The 18,052-nt window shown below is 50.5% G+C and overlaps 6 protein-coding genes across 6 annotated transcripts; 4 read left to right on the forward strand and 2 right to left on the reverse strand.

Moving 5' to 3' along the window:
- Window positions 1-77: 77 nt before the first annotated feature.
- Window positions 78-1,894, forward strand: T069G_10513 (major facilitator superfamily domain-containing protein; the record flags this gene model as incomplete). The annotated part of the gene is made up of 2 exons (XM_056177723.1): window positions 78-1,252; window positions 1,333-1,894. The coding sequence occupies 2 exons, from the start codon at window positions 78-80 to the stop codon at window positions 1,892-1,894; spliced, it is 1,737 nt and encodes a 578-aa protein (XP_056024013.1).
- A 423-nt stretch (window positions 1,895-2,317) lies between these two features.
- T069G_10514 (sugar transporter domain-containing protein) lies at window positions 2,318-4,173 on the reverse strand (the record flags this gene model as incomplete). Its single annotated transcript, XM_056177724.1, has 5 exons — window positions 2,318-2,652; window positions 2,717-3,341; window positions 3,399-3,747; window positions 3,834-4,061; window positions 4,160-4,173. 5 exons carry the CDS (start codon window positions 4,171-4,173, stop codon window positions 2,318-2,320), a joined length of 1,551 nt encoding a protein of 516 aa, XP_056024014.1.
- A 4,539-nt stretch (window positions 4,174-8,712) lies between these two features.
- Window positions 8,713-10,140, forward strand: T069G_10515 (uncharacterized protein; the record flags this gene model as incomplete). Its single annotated transcript, XM_056177725.1, has 1 exon — window positions 8,713-10,140. One exon carries the CDS (start codon window positions 8,713-8,715, stop codon window positions 10,138-10,140), a length of 1,428 nt encoding a protein of 475 aa, XP_056024015.1.
- A 1,556-nt stretch (window positions 10,141-11,696) lies between these two features.
- On the forward strand, window positions 11,697-13,763 carry T069G_10516 (ankyrin repeats (3 copies) domain-containing protein; the record flags this gene model as incomplete). The annotated part of the gene is made up of 2 exons (XM_056177726.1): window positions 11,697-12,103; window positions 12,161-13,763. 2 exons carry the CDS (start codon window positions 11,697-11,699, stop codon window positions 13,761-13,763), a joined length of 2,010 nt encoding a protein of 669 aa, XP_056024016.1.
- Window positions 13,764-13,997: 234 nt separating this feature from the next.
- Window positions 13,998-14,775, reverse strand: T069G_10517 (SNO glutamine amidotransferase family domain-containing protein; the record flags this gene model as incomplete). The annotated part of the gene is made up of 3 exons (XM_056177727.1): window positions 13,998-14,123; window positions 14,166-14,469; window positions 14,534-14,775. The coding sequence occupies 3 exons, from the start codon at window positions 14,773-14,775 to the stop codon at window positions 13,998-14,000; spliced, it is 672 nt and encodes a 223-aa protein (XP_056024017.1).
- Window positions 14,776-16,903: 2,128 nt separating this feature from the next.
- T069G_10518 (SOR/SNZ family domain-containing protein) lies at window positions 16,904-17,833 on the forward strand (the record flags this gene model as incomplete). The annotated part of the gene is made up of 1 exon (XM_056177728.1): window positions 16,904-17,833. One exon carries the CDS (start codon window positions 16,904-16,906, stop codon window positions 17,831-17,833), a length of 930 nt encoding a protein of 309 aa, XP_056024018.1.
- Between the last annotated feature and the right edge of the window lie 219 nt (window positions 17,834-18,052).

Consider the following 18,052-nt stretch of genomic DNA (forward strand, 5'->3'; position numbering starts at 1 on the left):
TCATCAACTACGAACTCCAGATCCCAAGGAAGCGTGGTGGAAATAAGAATCTTAGTTGCCGCCACCGTCTATCCACCATGGGTGCCATCACCCGCATTCTGTCGCGACCGGTTAACAAGCCGTATCGCACAAAGGACCTTCACTCCAACGAGCCTCCCTTCTTGAACGAACATGGCTACGTCGACTTCGCCCCCGGAGATGTTGAGAACCCCAGAAACTGGTCCATGGCCCGGCGGTTCTTCATCACCGCCGCGACCGTCTTCCTCGTCATGAACGCCACTTTTGCTTCCAGCGCCCCCAGCGGCTGCTTCCCGTCCATCGCGGAGTCCTTCCACGTCTCCGAGGAGGCCGCTGGCCTGACCATTACTCTCTTCTTGCTTGGATACTGTGCCGGTCCTCTCATCTTCGCCCCCCTGAGTGAGCTGTATGGCCGTCGCTGGATCTTCTACAGCACCTTCAGCCTCTACTTGGCCTTTAACTTCCTCTGCGCTTTTGCGCCCAACTTTGGCAGTCTTCTTGTTGGTCGTTTCCTCACAGGCACTTTCGTCTCTGCACCTCTAAGTAACGGCCCCGGTGTCTTGGCCGATCTATGGAACCCTATTCAGCGTGCCAACGCCATGGGCGGCTTCGCTGCCATGCTCTGGATTGGACCCTCTCTCGGTCCCATCATCGCTGGTTTCCTCCAGCTCAAGAAGGATTGGCAATGGACCTTTTATGTCCTCCTCATGCTTGGCGGTGCCTCCGCCCTCTTCATGCTGACCATTCCCGAGACCCATGCCCCGACTGTCCTGCGCCACAAGGCCAAGCGCATCCGCAAGGCCAAGATCCCCGGTTATGAGAACGTCAAGGCCCAGATCGAAGACAGTAACCAAAGCTTCGTCAGCGTCTACAAGGTCGCCCTCACTCGCCCATGGATCATTCTTTTCGACACCATCTCCTTCCTCATCGCCATCTACCTCTCGGTCGTCTACACTCTCCTCTACATGCTCTTCACCATTTACCCCATCGTTTTCCAGGAGAAGCGTGGCTGGAACGCGGGAGTTGGCGAGCTTCCGTTGATTGGCACAGTTTTGGGTGCCATGTTTGGCGGCCTGATTGTTCTCTTTGATACGCGCCGTCAGCAGAAGAAGGTTGACACCGGCAAGAAGCAAATGCACGAGATGACGCCCGAGGACCGTCTGCCCCTTGCCATCATCGGCGGCATCACCTTTGCAGTGGCCATGTTCTGGTTCGCTTGGTCAGCCAACTTCAAGTATGTAACCCCCCTTTCCTCTCTTGATTCATACTATCAACATGAAAAAAGAATGATCAACTAACAAATCCTCGCTACAGCTCCGTCCACTGGATCGTCCCCACCATCGCCGGAGCCTTCCTCTCCACCGCCCTCCTGCTCCTCTTCGTCGGCTTCCTCAACTACCTCGTCGACGCCTACCTCATGTACGCCGCCTCCGCCATCGCTGCAAACACAATCATGCGCTCCGCCTGCGGCGCCGCTGCCCCTCTCTTCACCGTCCAAATGTTCCACTCCATGGGCGTCGGCGGCGGCGGCTCCCTCGTCGGCGGTGTCGCCGCCGTCCTCGCCGTCATCCCCTTCATGTTCTACAAGTACGGCGCCAAAATCCGCGCCCGCTCTCGCTTCAACCCGAAAGGCTTCAAGCCCCCCGCAAAGGACGTCGAGGCTGCCCCCGCGGGAGGCGTTGTTCTGGAGGACCCCAACGAGGGCGAGTCGGAAGACACAGAGTCCGACTCTGGTGCTAGCACGATGGCTGGTGATGAGAGCGGGGAGAAGAGCGCTGATGAGAAACATCATGCCGGCCACAAGCGAGAAGAAGCTGGTGAGCACACAGAAGCATCCGCTTCTACCGAAAAGGTGAAGTCGGAAGAATCTGTGTAAAGGAAAGAGAAGGAATAAAAAAAAAAACGGTGAACATGGCATCTTGATTTTTTATGAGCATCATTTGGGAAACATTTGTAATAGATAGCGGGCAACCTCACTCTTGGTTATAACAAGCGCTGGCATAAAGCGGTAATGATATCAATTTGTTTATAATTTACGAATTATAGCATTGGCACACATTTACATAATATTGGATCAACGTAATTGATCTTGTTGGTCTTTTTAGATATCAACGTCTGTACTAAAATTGACAGGCGATACTTAATGCCTAATTCCTAATCATTATTCCGTAATGACTACTTGTAGTACTACCAACTGCAAACAGTAATGCAAAGTGCAAGCAATAGCAAGGTCTAGGTTGCGATACATGGCTCACCCCGATCTCTAACCTCACCTCTAACCTCGTCTCTAACCTCATCATCAGACCTGGCTACTTTGGCCAGCGTTCTCATCAGATTTGACACTGGCATCCTTGTTGGCCATCTCCACCATTTCTTGAATGCTCAATCTGCGGAAACGCTGCTCGTCTCGTACCCGGCGTGTGACGTATCCGGGTGGCACCCAGCGGGCGCTCTCCCATGGCACAACGTCGTGCATACTGTACATGATGTCCACGCTCTCCAGGCTGAGCAGCGAGGACTCGTACAAGTACATCCAAACTACGGCGGCAGCGGCCAGGTTGGCGCTGGCTAGGATGTACCCAAACGCGTATGACAAGCCTCTATCGGCGTGTGGAGTGAGGAATCCGATCAAAACTGCAATGACTGTCAGTCGCTTCTGTCTAGTATCTGTGATGCTTTGTGAGGGAGGGAATCTTACAATTGCCCAGCCAGTTGGCTGCTGTGGCCAACGAGGCCTGTTTTGCACGCGTGCGTAGAGCAAATGTCTCGCCCATGACAACCCAGGCAATGGGACCCCAGGTAGCCGCAAACGAAGCAATGAACATGCAAGATGACAGAACCATGACGACGCCATAGGTGCTCGACACTGAGGGGAGATGATTGGTCGCGGTGCCAATGGAGGCAAAAATCATCAACCACACAGCTTGCCAAATGGCTCCGAGGATTAGAGGCCATCGACGGCCAAACTTGTCAACTAAATAAACGGCGAGAAACGTAGTGGCAACATTGACGGTGCCGAGAATGAGTTGCACAAGGAATGGATCCTTGATGTGAGCAGTGGAGAAGATGGTAGTGCCGTAATAGAAGAAGTAGTTGATGCCCGTCCACTGTTGTAGAAAGTGAAGACCCATACCGAGAAAAGTGCGGTAGCGCGTCTTGGGAACCCTTGATTTGAGCGAGAAGCACTCAATCCACGAAGCAGTGCCAGTCTGGCGTTCCAATGCCAAAACCTCCCTCATTTCGTGCATGTCGTTCTCAACGAGGACATTGCTAGGATCCTTGCTCTTGCCGCGAAGTCGTGATAGCGATTGGCGGGCTTTTTCCTAGTTATCCCTGCCAGCAAGCCATCTCGGTGATTCTGGCACAAAGAAAATGCCAACTCCAAGAGGTATGGAGTACAAGGCTCCTATGCCGATGACGAGACGCCATGTTTCGCTGTCCTCCTGATGGCGGCGCATAAAATAGCAGACGACGTTGCCGAAGAGGATACCAATGGTAATGAGGAGCTGGTATGAAGCGACTACAGCTCCACGAATTTCCCGCGGAGCACACTCGGATTGGAACATGGGAACGCCAACAGAAAGGTTGCCGATACCGAGGCCAGCAACAAATCTGCCCATGGTGAGATGGATCCAGCTATGCGTTGCCGTAACTTGCATGGCATCTCCCAAGATGAAGATGAACACCCCCAAGGCGATACTCTTTCGTCGTCCAAACCAGTCTGACGTGCTATGTTTGAGTGCTGGTCAGATACATATCTCGTAAAAAGCAAAATAAGGCAAGGAAAAAAAGGAACAGAGATGGAGTTAGCTTACTACGCGCCGGCCAGCGCGCCAAAGAGGCAGCCAATGCTAAAGAAAGAGACCAGGAGAGACTTGATCGTGGGCGAGCCATTAGTGAGGAACCGATGGACAAAGTCGTCGAAAACAATGGTGCCGGAGATCTGACCAATGTCGTAGCCGAAAAGGAAGCCGCCGATCGACGTGATGATGGCAAGAAAAAGGGCATCGACGCCACAGTCGGCCCCTTTGACCTTGATCGACCTGGTGAACAATGGTGTATCAGCATTGAAGAGAAAGTCTGGTAAAGATGGATGGATATCTGGTAGACTGATGCCTCAGTTCCCTCAGAAATTACTCACAGGTCCCCAAACATGATGTCAAGTCTGAGCTTACGCAGTAGGCGAACTGGTTGAAGTTGAGAACGGAAGAACGTGAAGATATCGATATGAACGCGAAGCCTCGGCTCCGGTGGTAAATCCTAAGAAACGATCGATGCTCGAGAAACGATGGGAGAGCAGTGCCCTGTGGACGAAAGAATGAGTAAGAATTTCTGCTGATGCTACCAATGTAGCTACACCTCGACGAGGCGGCTGCGAGAAGTGAGTTGAAAGTAAGTAGAAAGACGTACCTCAGCAGGTGGAGGAAATTCGGACTGCCTTCCGTAGGAAGAAGGCTCTCGGTAACGAGGGAACTTGTTGTGTTGTGTAGAAGGAAAATTCCAATGTTCCGTGGGGGGGAAGCTTTGGGTCAACTTGCCCAAAATTTGGCAGCTTATCGCAACTGCTTCAGAGCCACCCCAACCCTTATCTAATCACATCATTCCAAACACCTGACTTCTATGGAACCTGTTACTATTGAACCAATGGTAGGTACCTAGGTACTATTGAATAAATGTCAGAAGCAAGTTCCAGCATATATCCCTTCCATTGTTACCAACATCCTCCTCTTTCCAATCTGTTCCCCCTATCTTGACTGTAATACGTGATCTTCAGCGCTTTCGGGCAGCTGATGGCTCTTCTTGGATGATTCTGAATGTTACTGCTCTGTTAGCAACCTGGAACTATGTTTGGGTTGTTATATTATTGAATACCTAATAATCTCATCCATGGATCGCATATTGTCGCCACATACTTGTCCCACCAGCAAACTATGAAGTTCGTAGCACTGGCAGCACATAAAACTCCTATCCAGCCAGAACCTTTTTCAGTGTGAAATCTTGGTGGCTCTTCGGTAAAACCGTAGAATTTGCCATAGTAATGTTGTATTGGCATGCCTCGATGAGGGTGTGATATCGTGAGCTCCAGTCGTAGAGATGAAGCCTACAACCGCTTGATTTAACACACGTGAAACTGATGGCAAGAGGTTCGTCTTATCGTCAATCTTTTGTCTTGATCATTGTTCGTAGCTGCTATCATGGTCTTGCTGCTTGTGGTAGTCGTTTGAGTATGGTTTGTTGTTTCTACATGTAGTAGCGTTTGTCTGTTTCATCGCTATCATCATGTTGCATCTGTAGACAAGTCCGTCGTTAGCAAGCAACTCATATCGGTCATCGGTCTTAGTTCTTGCTACCCAAGTTATAGCCCGAGAACCTACCATCCTTCTTTTCATGCAAATGAAGGAGTTAAAGCTGAACTGACTTACATTTGAGGAAAATTCCTCTTGATAGTAAATGTTCTCTGTCCAATTCCTTCTCTTAACTCGGATGCTATATCACAAGGCCATTGGCAAATCAATTTGACAGACAATGGCAATTCCAGTATATTTGGACGAAATGAAAAAAGGACATAGGTGAGTATCTGACAATTAGATTGCAAATAGAGCTGAATGAATGGTTTGCCCGCAAGCCCACAACTCCTTTGTGTATAATTGGCTAGACGAAAGTGAATGGTAACTATCCTCGAATCTATTAGCAGCCACCCACCACACTACTGGATCTGTCAGCAGCCGTAATCGCTTCATCATTCATCCTCCATCCAACACTACCGTGGAGGCAATTCCCCCTGAACTGCCACACATTGTCTCATATGCAGACCCGGAGATAGAACGACTACATTACATATCCAGATCATTAGCATTACTAAGCTAGCACGTTGAGAAGGAGACTGTAGACTGACCACTCTCAAGAGCTATTGCACAATCAGCCACTGACAAGGTAGTATCCATGGCGTGAAAAACTTCATCAACTCGCAAACTATTCCTCCGTACTGCAAGAGGGAATGTTAACGACATCCTTAGTGTATCAAGAGGATTACGTACCCCTTGCAAAAATACGAAAGATCCGACAGGGCTGTTTAGCCAAACTGGAGGGCGTCATCTGCAGACGACTGGCTATTGGCTGTTTAACGCGCCCTGCTATCGCAGAGGGGTCCTGCAGCTAAACATCCCTTTCCAACGTTCGGGGGACTCAGCTTCCAGTTGGCTAGAATGTGGAGTGGCTGTTTCTTTCTTTAGCCATCAGATGCAACCCGTCGTGTGTGGAGATGGCCGGGCTAGAACAAAAAACCGGGTCGAGGTTCTGCCTTTGTCTTCGGTTATTAGTATTGACGTTTTCTTTTCTGGCACAAGAGGAAATATCGGGAAGTCGGACCGAGGGAACCTAAACCTCATTAGTTTCAAGGTTAGCTAGGAGCCCTAAGCTTGAAAATATGCAGCTTGCGGATACGGAACCGAAGCAGGGCTCGGAGAAGAATCCGCCGAAGACAATTGCCTCGCTGTTGCTCCAGTACTTGAAGCCGGCCTAAAGAAGAAACCAGCCTTTTGATTCAAGGGGCCAAGACAAGGCGACTGTTGCTCACGTCAATACAACAGTATAAACGTGAGGTGTGGTGTGCAACTGACAAATTGTCAACGGCCACAATGCGCTCTCGCCGACATCAACATGAACGGGCTAAGCTCAAGAGCCCTTTTGACGGAAAAGCACCCCGCTTCTTGGTACCAGGCGGTTGCTTTCAGAAAACTCTCTCATCGTCATCGAGACTGGCATTGCCGGTGTTGACGGTTCGAGAGAAGCTCAGACGCTAGAAAGAGGGACCGGACGTTTGTTTCAGAAGTGTGGATGAGGCTAATGCCCGAGAATGGGTGACAAGCGCATGAGCCTCCAAGTGGGAAAAAAAGAGCCGATGTGGATAGCGTCAAGTCGTGATCCCAGCTGAATGCCGGAAAATTAATTCACCACTGTCCATCTGAGCTGTTTGGGCTGATGCCGGGCTTACTCGAAACCCGCAGACCGGGCCATCGAATGCATGTACGCATCTCGGATTCGTATCGGCTTCAGCAGCGGCTCTGCATCTGCATCTGCATCTTGTTAAGAAGGCGGTGTTTGTTTGAAGCCAACTGCAACCATTGGACAGTAAGCTTTTGGGTTCTTACGCTTTTAGGCCACTGGGCAGATGAAACAGCAACTCTAGCTTAAAATTGACGAGATATGGGGCCGTGATCTCGTATTCTGCACAGCCAGATGACGTCCCCTGCTATGCCAAGCCACGTCTATGGGGAGACTGAAAGCGTGGGGATGCCATCCACTATCTGGAGTGTAAGACCAAAAGGAGAAGTTCTTGCACATGCAGAGCCAATTTGTTCCGTATCACGTCGGAAAGATTGCGCGACGGACGACGTTGCGGCTAAAGAGACACGGACGACTCGTCCGATGTTGCTACTCTACCTAACTCCGTATTACCTGCCACACTCATAATTACACAATATGATTTGCCATCATACGTGTACGGGGTGATGTGGATGTCAAACGGCGTCGCCTGTGATTCGTTACAGGTTACTGTACAACGAATGAAGCTAGGTTCCCGAATCTCAAACAAACTCCATTGAGAACATGACAAAGCTTGTGTTACCCATGTAACCAAACAAATGACTCGCCCTATTCTTCATTGAGCAGGCCTACGTAATACAGACCACATCGTGACTACAGCTAGGTCATATCAAGCCTTACCGCGCCTACACCGACTAGGAATCTACCTTGGAAAAAATGATTAATGATCAAGACGAGGTAAAAGGGTAAATTTGGGTCCTTCAGGGCGTCTAGATAAAGAGCCTCATGGATAACTCTGCTAGTGTTATCAACCCGTCTATCTCGAATAATTTCGAACCACAGGCCCAGAAGTCCTATTCTACGCACCGTTGGAGCAACTGAATGGCCGGTCGCGGATCAACCGGGGTTGTTGTTGTGATCTCTGAACATGGCACGGCAGAATAATCGCTTGACAGATCATCAATGACGATGTATGTCAGAAACCGCGGTACCGGCTCCAGTTTTCCTCTTCGGGGGAACAATCGTCCATGTTGAAAGAAGAGTGGAACAAGAGACTCAGATATATGCTTGCATGATAGTTGTCTTTAACTATGTCCCATGGTGTTCTCCTTAAAAAGACTATCCAATAATGTATGAGTTAATTTACATATCCGCCCGGCATGGTGTCGGACGGCACCCGCAGTAGCATATCCAGTCCAACCATTCTCTTCAAGCATAGTCTAAGCCACAATTTGGCATCAAACGGGATCATACGGGATAATTACAAACTAGGCTAGGTTACATGTCACTCCTAGGAGTTACTGTGAGCTGCATGCCAGGAGGCGAATCGTGCCCGCTTCTAACCATGTTACCCACGTTGGTCCCTTCAATACGAGTCAACGGAATATACCTTACTTCCAGGAGATAAAACCGAAAAGCGGATTCGTACTCTATTTTTGCAAAGTCTCATACGATAGGTTCAAAAGTGGTACTAACAAATTTTGGAGTGATAAATTGATTCACAGTTCTGAAAAGCTTTTGCATTTTTTTCTCGTCTATCATCACACTTTCTTTTGCTTCAGTACCTACTCTTCCTTCGTTTCTTCCGCTCGAAAAGTTGAAACTACTTCTTTTATAATATCTTGTTTGTCTTTCTTAAAAGTATTTCAGATGGGTTTGCTTTCGGCTCTTAGCGCTTTCTTTTCGAAATTTCCAAATTTCGCCCGCAGGCCAGGCTGGATTGCTGCGCACGCCGAATCTCTGCGACTCCATCGTTTCCCTACCGAAGATGAAGATGGCGACGAGGAAAACTTGGGACGTCCGCCCAAATTAAGGTTCCGTCTAAACTTCAAGATGATTTTCCTCTTTGTAGGAATGATCACTGCTACGATCCTCTTGGTGAAGTTCGTCGATCCTTCGCACATCAAAAACCTCGCCCACCCACAAGCATCATACTCCTCGTCCGTGATCCCAATGTGGGCATCATCAAACACGGAATCTGAAACCACACCGGTGTTGGGTCAATCGTCTTTTGACTTTGCAATGTACTTTCCTGCGGAGGGAAACAACTTCTTCCCCCTTGTCGCGTCGTACAACGAGCCTCCCCGTCACCGACCGAAAACACCGCTCTTTGTCCCTTTTACAAGAAACCATAACATGATGCGACAGACAATTCTTGGGTACATTGCGAGTGGGTGGCCAAGAGAAGACATCATCATCATCGACAACAGCGGCACAGCCGATGCCAACAACTTGAAGCTTCTTTCGCCAGATAACCCCTTTTTCCTCGACTACGACTTGTTTCGATACAGATATGGCGTTTCGATTTTACAAACATCTGTGCTTCTGAATTTTGCTCAGATCCAAAACTTCATGCTGAGAGTGGCCATGGCTCGCCACTGGCCATACTTCTTCTGGAGTCACATGGATGTCGGAATCCTGAGCCACGAAGAAGAGACACCTTACACGTCGTTTTACACGCGCGTCCTCAATGTCCTCGATGAAGCGGAGAAGGGCCGAATCTCAGGCAAAAAGTGGGCAGCCAAGTTTTTCAACTTTGACTACCTCACCTTGATCAACGTTGAAGCATGGCGACACGTTGGCCAATGGGACGTGTTTATTCCTTACTACGCCACGGACTGCGATGCCTACGGACGCGTCAAGATGCTGGGCTATGCCATTGACGGGGTTCACGCAGGACACATATGGGATGTTAACAACTTTGTCGACGACCCCGAAGCAAGATTCTTCCCGCCGGCTGTTGAGCCAAAGTCTGAAAAGGATAGCGACTCTGCCAACCACACCTCCGAAGACAACGCACCGGGCTCTGCACGATTCCAGGCTCTTAGGGAGGAGCTCCAGAAAATCCAAGATGCTAAGATGAGCGATTCAAAGGGCCGTAATACATGGCAGAACATGCAGAAGGGAGGAAAGGGAGAGCCATGGACGTATGATCCCAAGGGTTTCCAAGTTGCTTGGTGGGAAATGGCCGAGGATGGGCGGAAGCTCTTCAGACACAAGTGGGGAGATGGAGCTTGTGATTTGTTCGAACAGAAAAAGACAATTGAAGACATGTGGAAAGATGTCAAGGAAGAATAGAGAAGGGATTTTAATCGGATGGACGTTGGAGATGTGGTAATGGATTTTGGAATACATATAGCTAGTAAATTTGAAGTTATTCTGGGGGCATATCTTGCTTCAATTTGATAACATTTACATACAACAAGCTTCTTGGATAGCTGTAAATTCCACAAGACATCTCGAGCATCACAATATCTCAATTTTTCATACCTTCCAACGCACAAGCGCGGGATCCTACCATAGTGATTACTGATCTTCTTACCGACGACCCCCACTATAGCAGTTGACAAGGACTAACCTGGAACTCAATAAAAATCAACAACCTGGAAACTATCACAAATGATTCAATATTCCAAGCCAAGGGTGGGACACTACAGGCTGTATTAAGTCCTGGACACATGCTCAAACAGGAAATACATTGCTTACGGAGCACAGAAGACAAATTTTTCGACTGTTGCTCCGAATGCCTGGGAGACTGCACAGCCAAATAAGAATCACCAATCTCGCTTGCAGGACGCAGAGTAGCCAGAAGTTGAGCCGTGATAGCCTCTTAACATGCCTTACTAGTAGTTTTTGCCCAATTGGGTATTTGCTACCCTAGGCAGTCCCCATGTAGGTAGCATTGACTATAAATAGACACATCTCTCTTCTCCCCAGATACCACATTGCGAAATACGAGTATCGGAATAGCAAGTGTGGCTGTGAAGGGCTGAGCTCGATGGTAGGGTAAGGGCGGCGGTAATTAACTGTTAGGTTGTTTGACACTATGAAAGCAATGAAACAGAGTGGCTGTGTCCCGGCCATGCGTAGCGGGCCGGGAAGAGAGAGGCCAATTCATGCCAAGCCGGTTTATGGCGGTTAAGCATAGAAATATTCTTTCTCAAACTTGACCCTAGCAAGAGAAAGTGCGGTTTCGAGAGAGAGTAACTAATAAGCTACAGAGTGCTTGCATTGGCGATTATGCCGCTTTGACGATCCTGGCCCGTTCGTTTGCCTTGGTTAGACAGCTTCAAGACTCAACTCCACCAAACCAAACCAAACCCTAGCCCCCCTCTACTGTACGAGTACAGATAGATTCAATTGACAAAATCTCTTCAGGTAGTACACCCAAAAACACTTGAAAACGGGCAGCCCGTATGATGAGATGGACATGTGCTGACAGAATCCTACATATTGATTGTGATTGCGAGCCAGTATTGGCTAGAGAGAAAACTCGACCCTGGGCGCAGTTACGCAAACAGAGGACAGGCTGCGTCATCGCCTACGAGGCCGAGCCCACTTCAGCCGCGCCCGAAAGATGCGATAAAAGCAACGGCTCGCTTCAAATATCCATAGAGAAAGAAGCAGAAGAAAGAAGAAAACAAACGAATTGATTGAGATCTACACTGTTTGAAGCCTCTTTGAATTTTTTCCAGTGATCAGTGAAGGAAATCGACATCCCGAGAGCCGGATACACACAGAGAGAAAAGAGTTAAAGACGGCAACCAAAGACGCTTCACAAGAGGCCTCCTTTCCTCTTTAGTACAACCCCGCGACGACGGAAAAAAACAGCACTCGGCCGCAAAACGGGCATCATGGACGGCCGCTCAATCAGCTCCCTCACAACGCTATGCTCAGGGATATCCCAGCGGGCAATTTCAGGTGGCTGTGAAATCCAATCTCTAGTTGGGGGTTTGGACTCAAGCCGGCAAAACGTCTCACAACTGCTGTCGTCGCTGAGTAGCGCGCTGCAAGAGCTCAGTCAATGGACTACGAAATTGGAGAACTGCCTCGTCGCCTCGACGGTGGCTATACTGGTGCAGGATGGGTTCAAGGACCTTTTGACTAGCTGTGATGGGACGATGACGGTGCTGCACAAGCAATTGATGCGGCTGCAGTCGGACAATGTTGAGAGAATCAACATTGACTTCTTGGTGGCATATTATCAAACGATCAAGGCGAATATCAGCCTTTTGGAATCTATGGTCGATGTTGTCCAAACGTAGGCTGAATCTCGCAATGCCACAAGTGAGTGTGCTTTGAGCTGACTCTTTGACAGAGACGACAAAGTCGAGCAGGAAGACAGGTTCTCACGATTAAAGTCAAACGACCTCATAGTCGTGGTAGAGACTGTATCCGAAACATCAGCAGGGCAAAAGAACATCTTACTAGACGTAGGGGAATCACAAGCATCCGGAAGCAACAGCACTTCAAATGCACCAAACAATGCCCAAGAAGAAGAAGACGACGAATCCGCTGAACCACCCCCGTATTCCCCTCAAGTTGAAGCCGAAGCCGAAACCGTACCCGAATCTCAAGCTGAGGCACCACCAGCAGCGGCATCATCTTCCTCAAGTCCTCAGCCCTCCGGAATCTCATGGGGCTCAGTTTTCAGGAACTCGTTCAAGGCAATAGCGAATACGCTCGTACCACAGCCCGGCCCCTTCGTCTCTGCCCTGTGCCAAGCCGCCTCCATAGGCGACATCCAGCAAATCGCTGGCTTCCTTACTCAAGGCGCCAACATCAACGGCCGCAACGAGAACGGCAAGAATGCCCTGCAGTGCGCCATCCTGGCCGACCAAGAAGACGCCGCCCGTCTGCTTCTGGCCTCGGGAGCGAGCACTTCTGGCTCCGGATGGTCGGGCATGCCGCCGTTGTTTCTCGCAGCCTCGGTAGGCAACATCAATTCAGCCAAGATGTTTCTCGGTAAAGGAGCGAGCATCGATGAAAAGAGCACGTCTGGCCAGTCTTACTTTGTCGATGTTGTTTCTTCCGGCAATCTAGACGGCATCCGATTCCTCCTAGAGCAGGGCTGCAGCGCGAACACAAAGAATATAAGCGGCGAAGCCGTCATTGCAAACGCCGTACGGAAGAAGCAAATGGCGCTCGTGGAACTGCTTTTCGAATTCGGAGCAAAAATCACTTCCACCGACATCTCCGGCCGCAATCTTCTAGCCGTGGCTCTCGACAAGAAGGATTATGAGATGGCAGAGCTACTTCTTAAAAAAGGCGCAAAGCCCAACGCCAAGAATCTCTCGGGCATGCCATTGCTGGCTGATGAAATTAACAACAGGCGGCTCAAGACGGCCAAGCTGCTTCTCGACTGGGGCGCAGATCCCAACACCAAGGACTGGCACTCGCAGCCAGTCTTGCTTATCCTCATCAAGAGCTCCAAGATAGCTGCCGAGGACAAGATCGACATTGTCCGCCAGCTTTTCGCCAAGGGGGCCAACGCAGACGTGAAGGACTGTTTCAGCAAGACTCCCGCGATTTGCTATGCTGTGGAAGCTGGCATCTCAGAGATTATCTCCCTCATGCTACAGAACGGAGCCAAGACGACGGCGACAATGCAAAACGGTGATTCCCTGCTCAAGTATGCCATCGACCACGGGCGAAAAGATCTCACCGAGGCGCTCCTCCATTACGGAGCCGATCCAAACTACAGCGTCGGAGAAAACGGCGTCAAGCCGGTGGTACAGGCCCTTGTGAAGCAGGATTTGGATATGGTACGCCTGCTCCGGGAAGCTGGAGCTGATGTAAATGTGCCAGAGGTGCAGGATGTTGCGAGGGCATTGGCCAGGGCTGAGGTCTATGAGGCACTGGGGATGCCAGCTCCCATTGAGGGAGATCCTCCAAACTACGACACCGCGATGAAGAACTAAACAATAAATTGGAATCAAAGAAATAATTTTATTGGGTTTTGGTCAAGCGTACATATTGTTAGAATTGGATCAGCATAGCGTGTTATATCATCTCTTTATTCGTATCTTCTTGAACGCCGTGTTCTACCGTAATTATGCGTCTATCCAAAAGCCATGCTTGATCTCTCTACTATACAACTCTGCAAGATGAAGAAAAACAAAAAAACAAAACAGAGTGCCGCCATAATGCTCCGCTCACAAACCACTAATAACCTGCTTCAACCACCACGAATGGATCCGCGCATCATTCGTCAATTCCGGATGAAAGCTCGTCCCCATAATCGAGCCCTGACGAACCGCAATGATATCTCCCGCATCACCCTTCGTAACAGCAAGCGAAAGACCAGCCTTTGCTCTCTCGACCCGGTTCGCAAGTCTAGCCAAGACTTCAACCTCCGGCCCGTCGCCATGGGGGAGCACCTCTTCCACCACGGGGGCGCGAATGAAGATGCCGGGGAATTGGTCAAGGTTGCTGCTGCCTTCGCCAGAGAGGAAGGGCAGGTCGACGGGGGTAGCGAAGCTCTCCATCTGGCGGCCAAAGTGGTTGCGGTGGACGCGGACGCTGAGACCGCCGATGAGGGCCTGGCCGCCCTTTTTGGTGCCGTTGGCTTCGTCGCAGAGGAGGATGAGGCCGGCGCATGTTCCCCAGACAGGTTTCTTCTGGACTCTGGTTTCTTTAGTTAGCATGATATATCACGAGAAGCCTAAAGACAAAGTAAAGACAGTCTTACTTGACGAAATCACGCAATGGCTCCAATAGGCCCGACTGCTGAGCAACAAAGGAGATGGTAGTGCTCTCGCCACCGGGGATCACCAAGGCATCGCATCTAGCGAGTTCCTGGACGGTGCGCACTTCAATGGCTTTAAAAGTGAAATCTTCGGAGACGATGCCCGCGGCAGCCCGGTTGAGCAGCTCAATGTGCTCGGCGAAGCCACCCTGAAGGGCCAAGACGCCAACTGTGAGGGCCATCATTTTCGGGAGAAGATAAGGCTGATGATGAGGACGATGGGGCAGGTGAAGGGTGTTATGCATGCATGTGAAAGCTGTTGTAGTTGTTTTTGAAAGTTGCTTGTTGCAAGTATGTTTCTTTTATCGCCCGGCTTACTTGAAGTTGAGGGACTGATAAGACAAGGCGCCGGTAGCCGGACTGGCGAATGAATTTTTTGGTGGTGGCGGGGTGACAAAGATGGTGGCGTGAACCCCAGGTCTTTGGGTCAAAGTACCTCAATTGTATTCATGCACAGTAGAGCAACAGATTGATGCTAAGTCTACCTAGTTGTTACTCGAAGAGAAAATACAAGCATGTGGCTCAGTCTAAGTCGAAATAAGCAATACCTGTGGTCATGAGTTGCACATGTTCTGAATCTGGATCCCACGGGTATCAATTGGCTAATCAATGAGGGCGGGCTATCGACGGCAAGCAGCGGTGCCTTGTGTGCAGTACATATCAAGTACATACATGTCGTTGAAAGAAGAATGGCAAAGGACAGGGCCCTACAGTAGCATCGAAACCGCCGGAAGACTGGACGCATGCATGGTCTGGGATCGATAATATGACACGCCATGTCACTCCCCTCGCTAGCTCTGCATCTTGTCTTCGTCTAAAGGGCGCCGGTACATGAATGATGAGGTTCTGCTTTGCTTGTGCTGCTCCGCCATCGGGATGTTTCGGGGCTCTTCCAGGCGGGATTTCCTGATTTCGACATGTTGTTGCGTCTGCTTGATAATACGAGTTGAACAAGAAGAGATTAGAATTGACTTCCGCTTCGCATGACCCGATGTGTACTTACATGAGAAAGCAACTCCGGAGATGAGAGATGCAAATCAAAAGGCTCCGCAACATGCAAGCACCTGCAAGCTGCAAATGTGCCACAGTAGGGCAACGGGTCCCCCTTTGGCGCCGCATCGACCTGCATGAGGCGCCCCGGAGTCGCCCAAAGAGGCCAAGCCTGTGCTGCACCGCGTCAAGCCCAAGGTGAGGCCGGTGGTCCGGAATCAAAGTTGAATGGCCTGTTCCAGTCAAGCCTGCGCTGTTCCGGCCATCTTGGATTTGTGACTAGCAACTGAGATCTCGGGGGGTTCAATGGCGTGCCGCTAGGGGCTCTGACGGCACTCGGACAGGCTTCTAGACGGCCTTTGATGATGTGGTGGTTAATAGATGGCCCGCCTGTTACGTGATGGCTCTGCAAGCGGGAGACTGTTGCCATCTCTGTGTGTGGTGTCTTAGGTGGTTTCGTTTCGCCCTCCGATGACATGTTCGACTATTGATCTCTGTACTCTTTGTCTACCTACATTGCAACGAGAGATGAGTATTGACTGCTGCCAACCCATACAACAACAGAACTGCATGTACTTTTTGATTTCCCGATGCTTGCCGCCACGCCCAGCCATCCACGTCCCACCCCTGTACATAACCGTTTACTTTCATCATCTTCACCTTTGCCCTTTTGCCTTGTCTTCTCCCCCGCTCCGATGCATCATCCCAAGGTTACGGCCGGCATCCAAGATTGCATATGCGGCATCTCCAGCAAAAAAAGAGTCAAAAAATCCCCATCCCGGCTCCGTTTTCGCTTGCTCCGCAAAGGAATGCGCGGCGCCCGCCTCCGCCATGCATCTGCTAGTGTCGACGGGCCTGGTAGCACGAAGCATGTGCCGATGTACTCCGTGTGTACCTACTAGGAACGCTACTAAGATTGCAAGTAAGAGCCAAAGGTTCTAAGGCGAGGTACTTTGTAATATTCGTAATTTTTTTTTTCTTGGCTGCTCCGTAAGATTATACGGAGTACTTTGGTGACTGCTAGTTGAATAAATTGACTCAACTTTTTTGTTCCTTGTTGCCCCACTGCCGCCAGTTCCCGGATTGCCCCTCATATATTGAAGGCATCGCCAACCCAAACACAAAACTTCTTGTCTAGACTTGCAAACCACTCAATTCGATTCCTTGATACCCTTGGGACAACTCTACTTGTTTGTGCAAATCCTATACCCATGAGACTCTCTGAAGTCCTCCTTGAAGTCTTGTTGTACTAACCATCATCTTCTTCTACCCCTCCAGGTTCTCTCCAAACTTACCCCTCCAAATACCATCACCATCATCACCATGACCAACGACGCCTCTACCAACGGCTCTTCTGCCGCTCCCGCGACCACCTTCGCCCTCAAGGCTGGTCTCGCCCAGATGCTCAAGGGCGGCGTCATCATGGACGTCACCAACGCCGAGCAGGCCCGCATCGCCGAAGAAGCTGGTGCCTGCGCCGTCATGGCCCTCGAGCGAGTCCCCGCTGATATCCGCAAGGACGGCGGCGTCGCCCGCATGTCCGACCCTGCCATGATCAAGGAGATCCAGGACGCCGTCACCATCCCCGTCATGGCCAAGGCCCGTATCGGCCACTTCGTCGAGTGCCAGATCCTCGAGGCCCTGGGCGTCGACTACATTGACGAGTCCGAGGTCCTGACGCCCGCCGACGACGAGAGCCACGTCGAGAAGAGCCCCTTTGGCGTGCCCTTTGTCTGCGGCTGCCGCAACCTGGGCGAGGCCCTGCGCCGTATTGCCGAGGGCGCTGCCATGATCCGAACCAAGGGCGAGGCCGGCACCGGTGACGTCGTTGAGGCTGTCCGTCACATGAAGACTGTCAACAGGGACATTGCCCAGGCCAAGGCTGCTCTTGCCGAGGGCGGCATTGTTCGTCTCCGCGAGCTTGCTCGTAAGCTCGAGGTTGACGTCGAGCTGCTGCGCCAGACTGCTGAGCTGGGCCGTCTCCCCGTTGTCAACTTCGCCGCCGGTGGTGTTGCCACGCCTGCTGATGCTGCTCTCATGATGCAGCTTGGCTGTGACGGTGTCTTTGTCGGCAGCGGCATCTTCAAGTCTGGCGACCCTGCCAAGCGAGCCAAGGCCATTGTCCGAGCTGTCACTCACTTCCGTGACCCCAAGGTCCTTGCCGAGTGCAGCACCGGACTGGGCGAGGCCATGGTTGGCATCAACTGCGACGCCATGAAGCCCGAGGAGAAGCTTGCCGGCCGTGGCTGGTAAATACACCCTATCATATGATTTTAGCAAGGGAAAGCAAGAGGAGGAAAAGCAAAAGTGTGGTATATACAAAAGGAAGAGACAGAGGAGGAAAAAAAGACTGGCACAGAGCCTCAAAATGTATCTATTCTACTGTTGGATTTGGCGTTGTGGACGATTTGTCGCTTTGGGTGGCACTTAGCATGCTGAACATCAAAATTCTGAAGATGCCGTCAGGATATG

Source organism: Trichoderma breve (assembly GCF_028502605.1).
Source record: "Trichoderma breve strain T069 chromosome 7 map unlocalized scaffold00007, whole genome shotgun sequence".
NCBI lineage: Eukaryota > Fungi > Ascomycota > Sordariomycetes > Hypocreales > Hypocreaceae > Trichoderma > Trichoderma breve.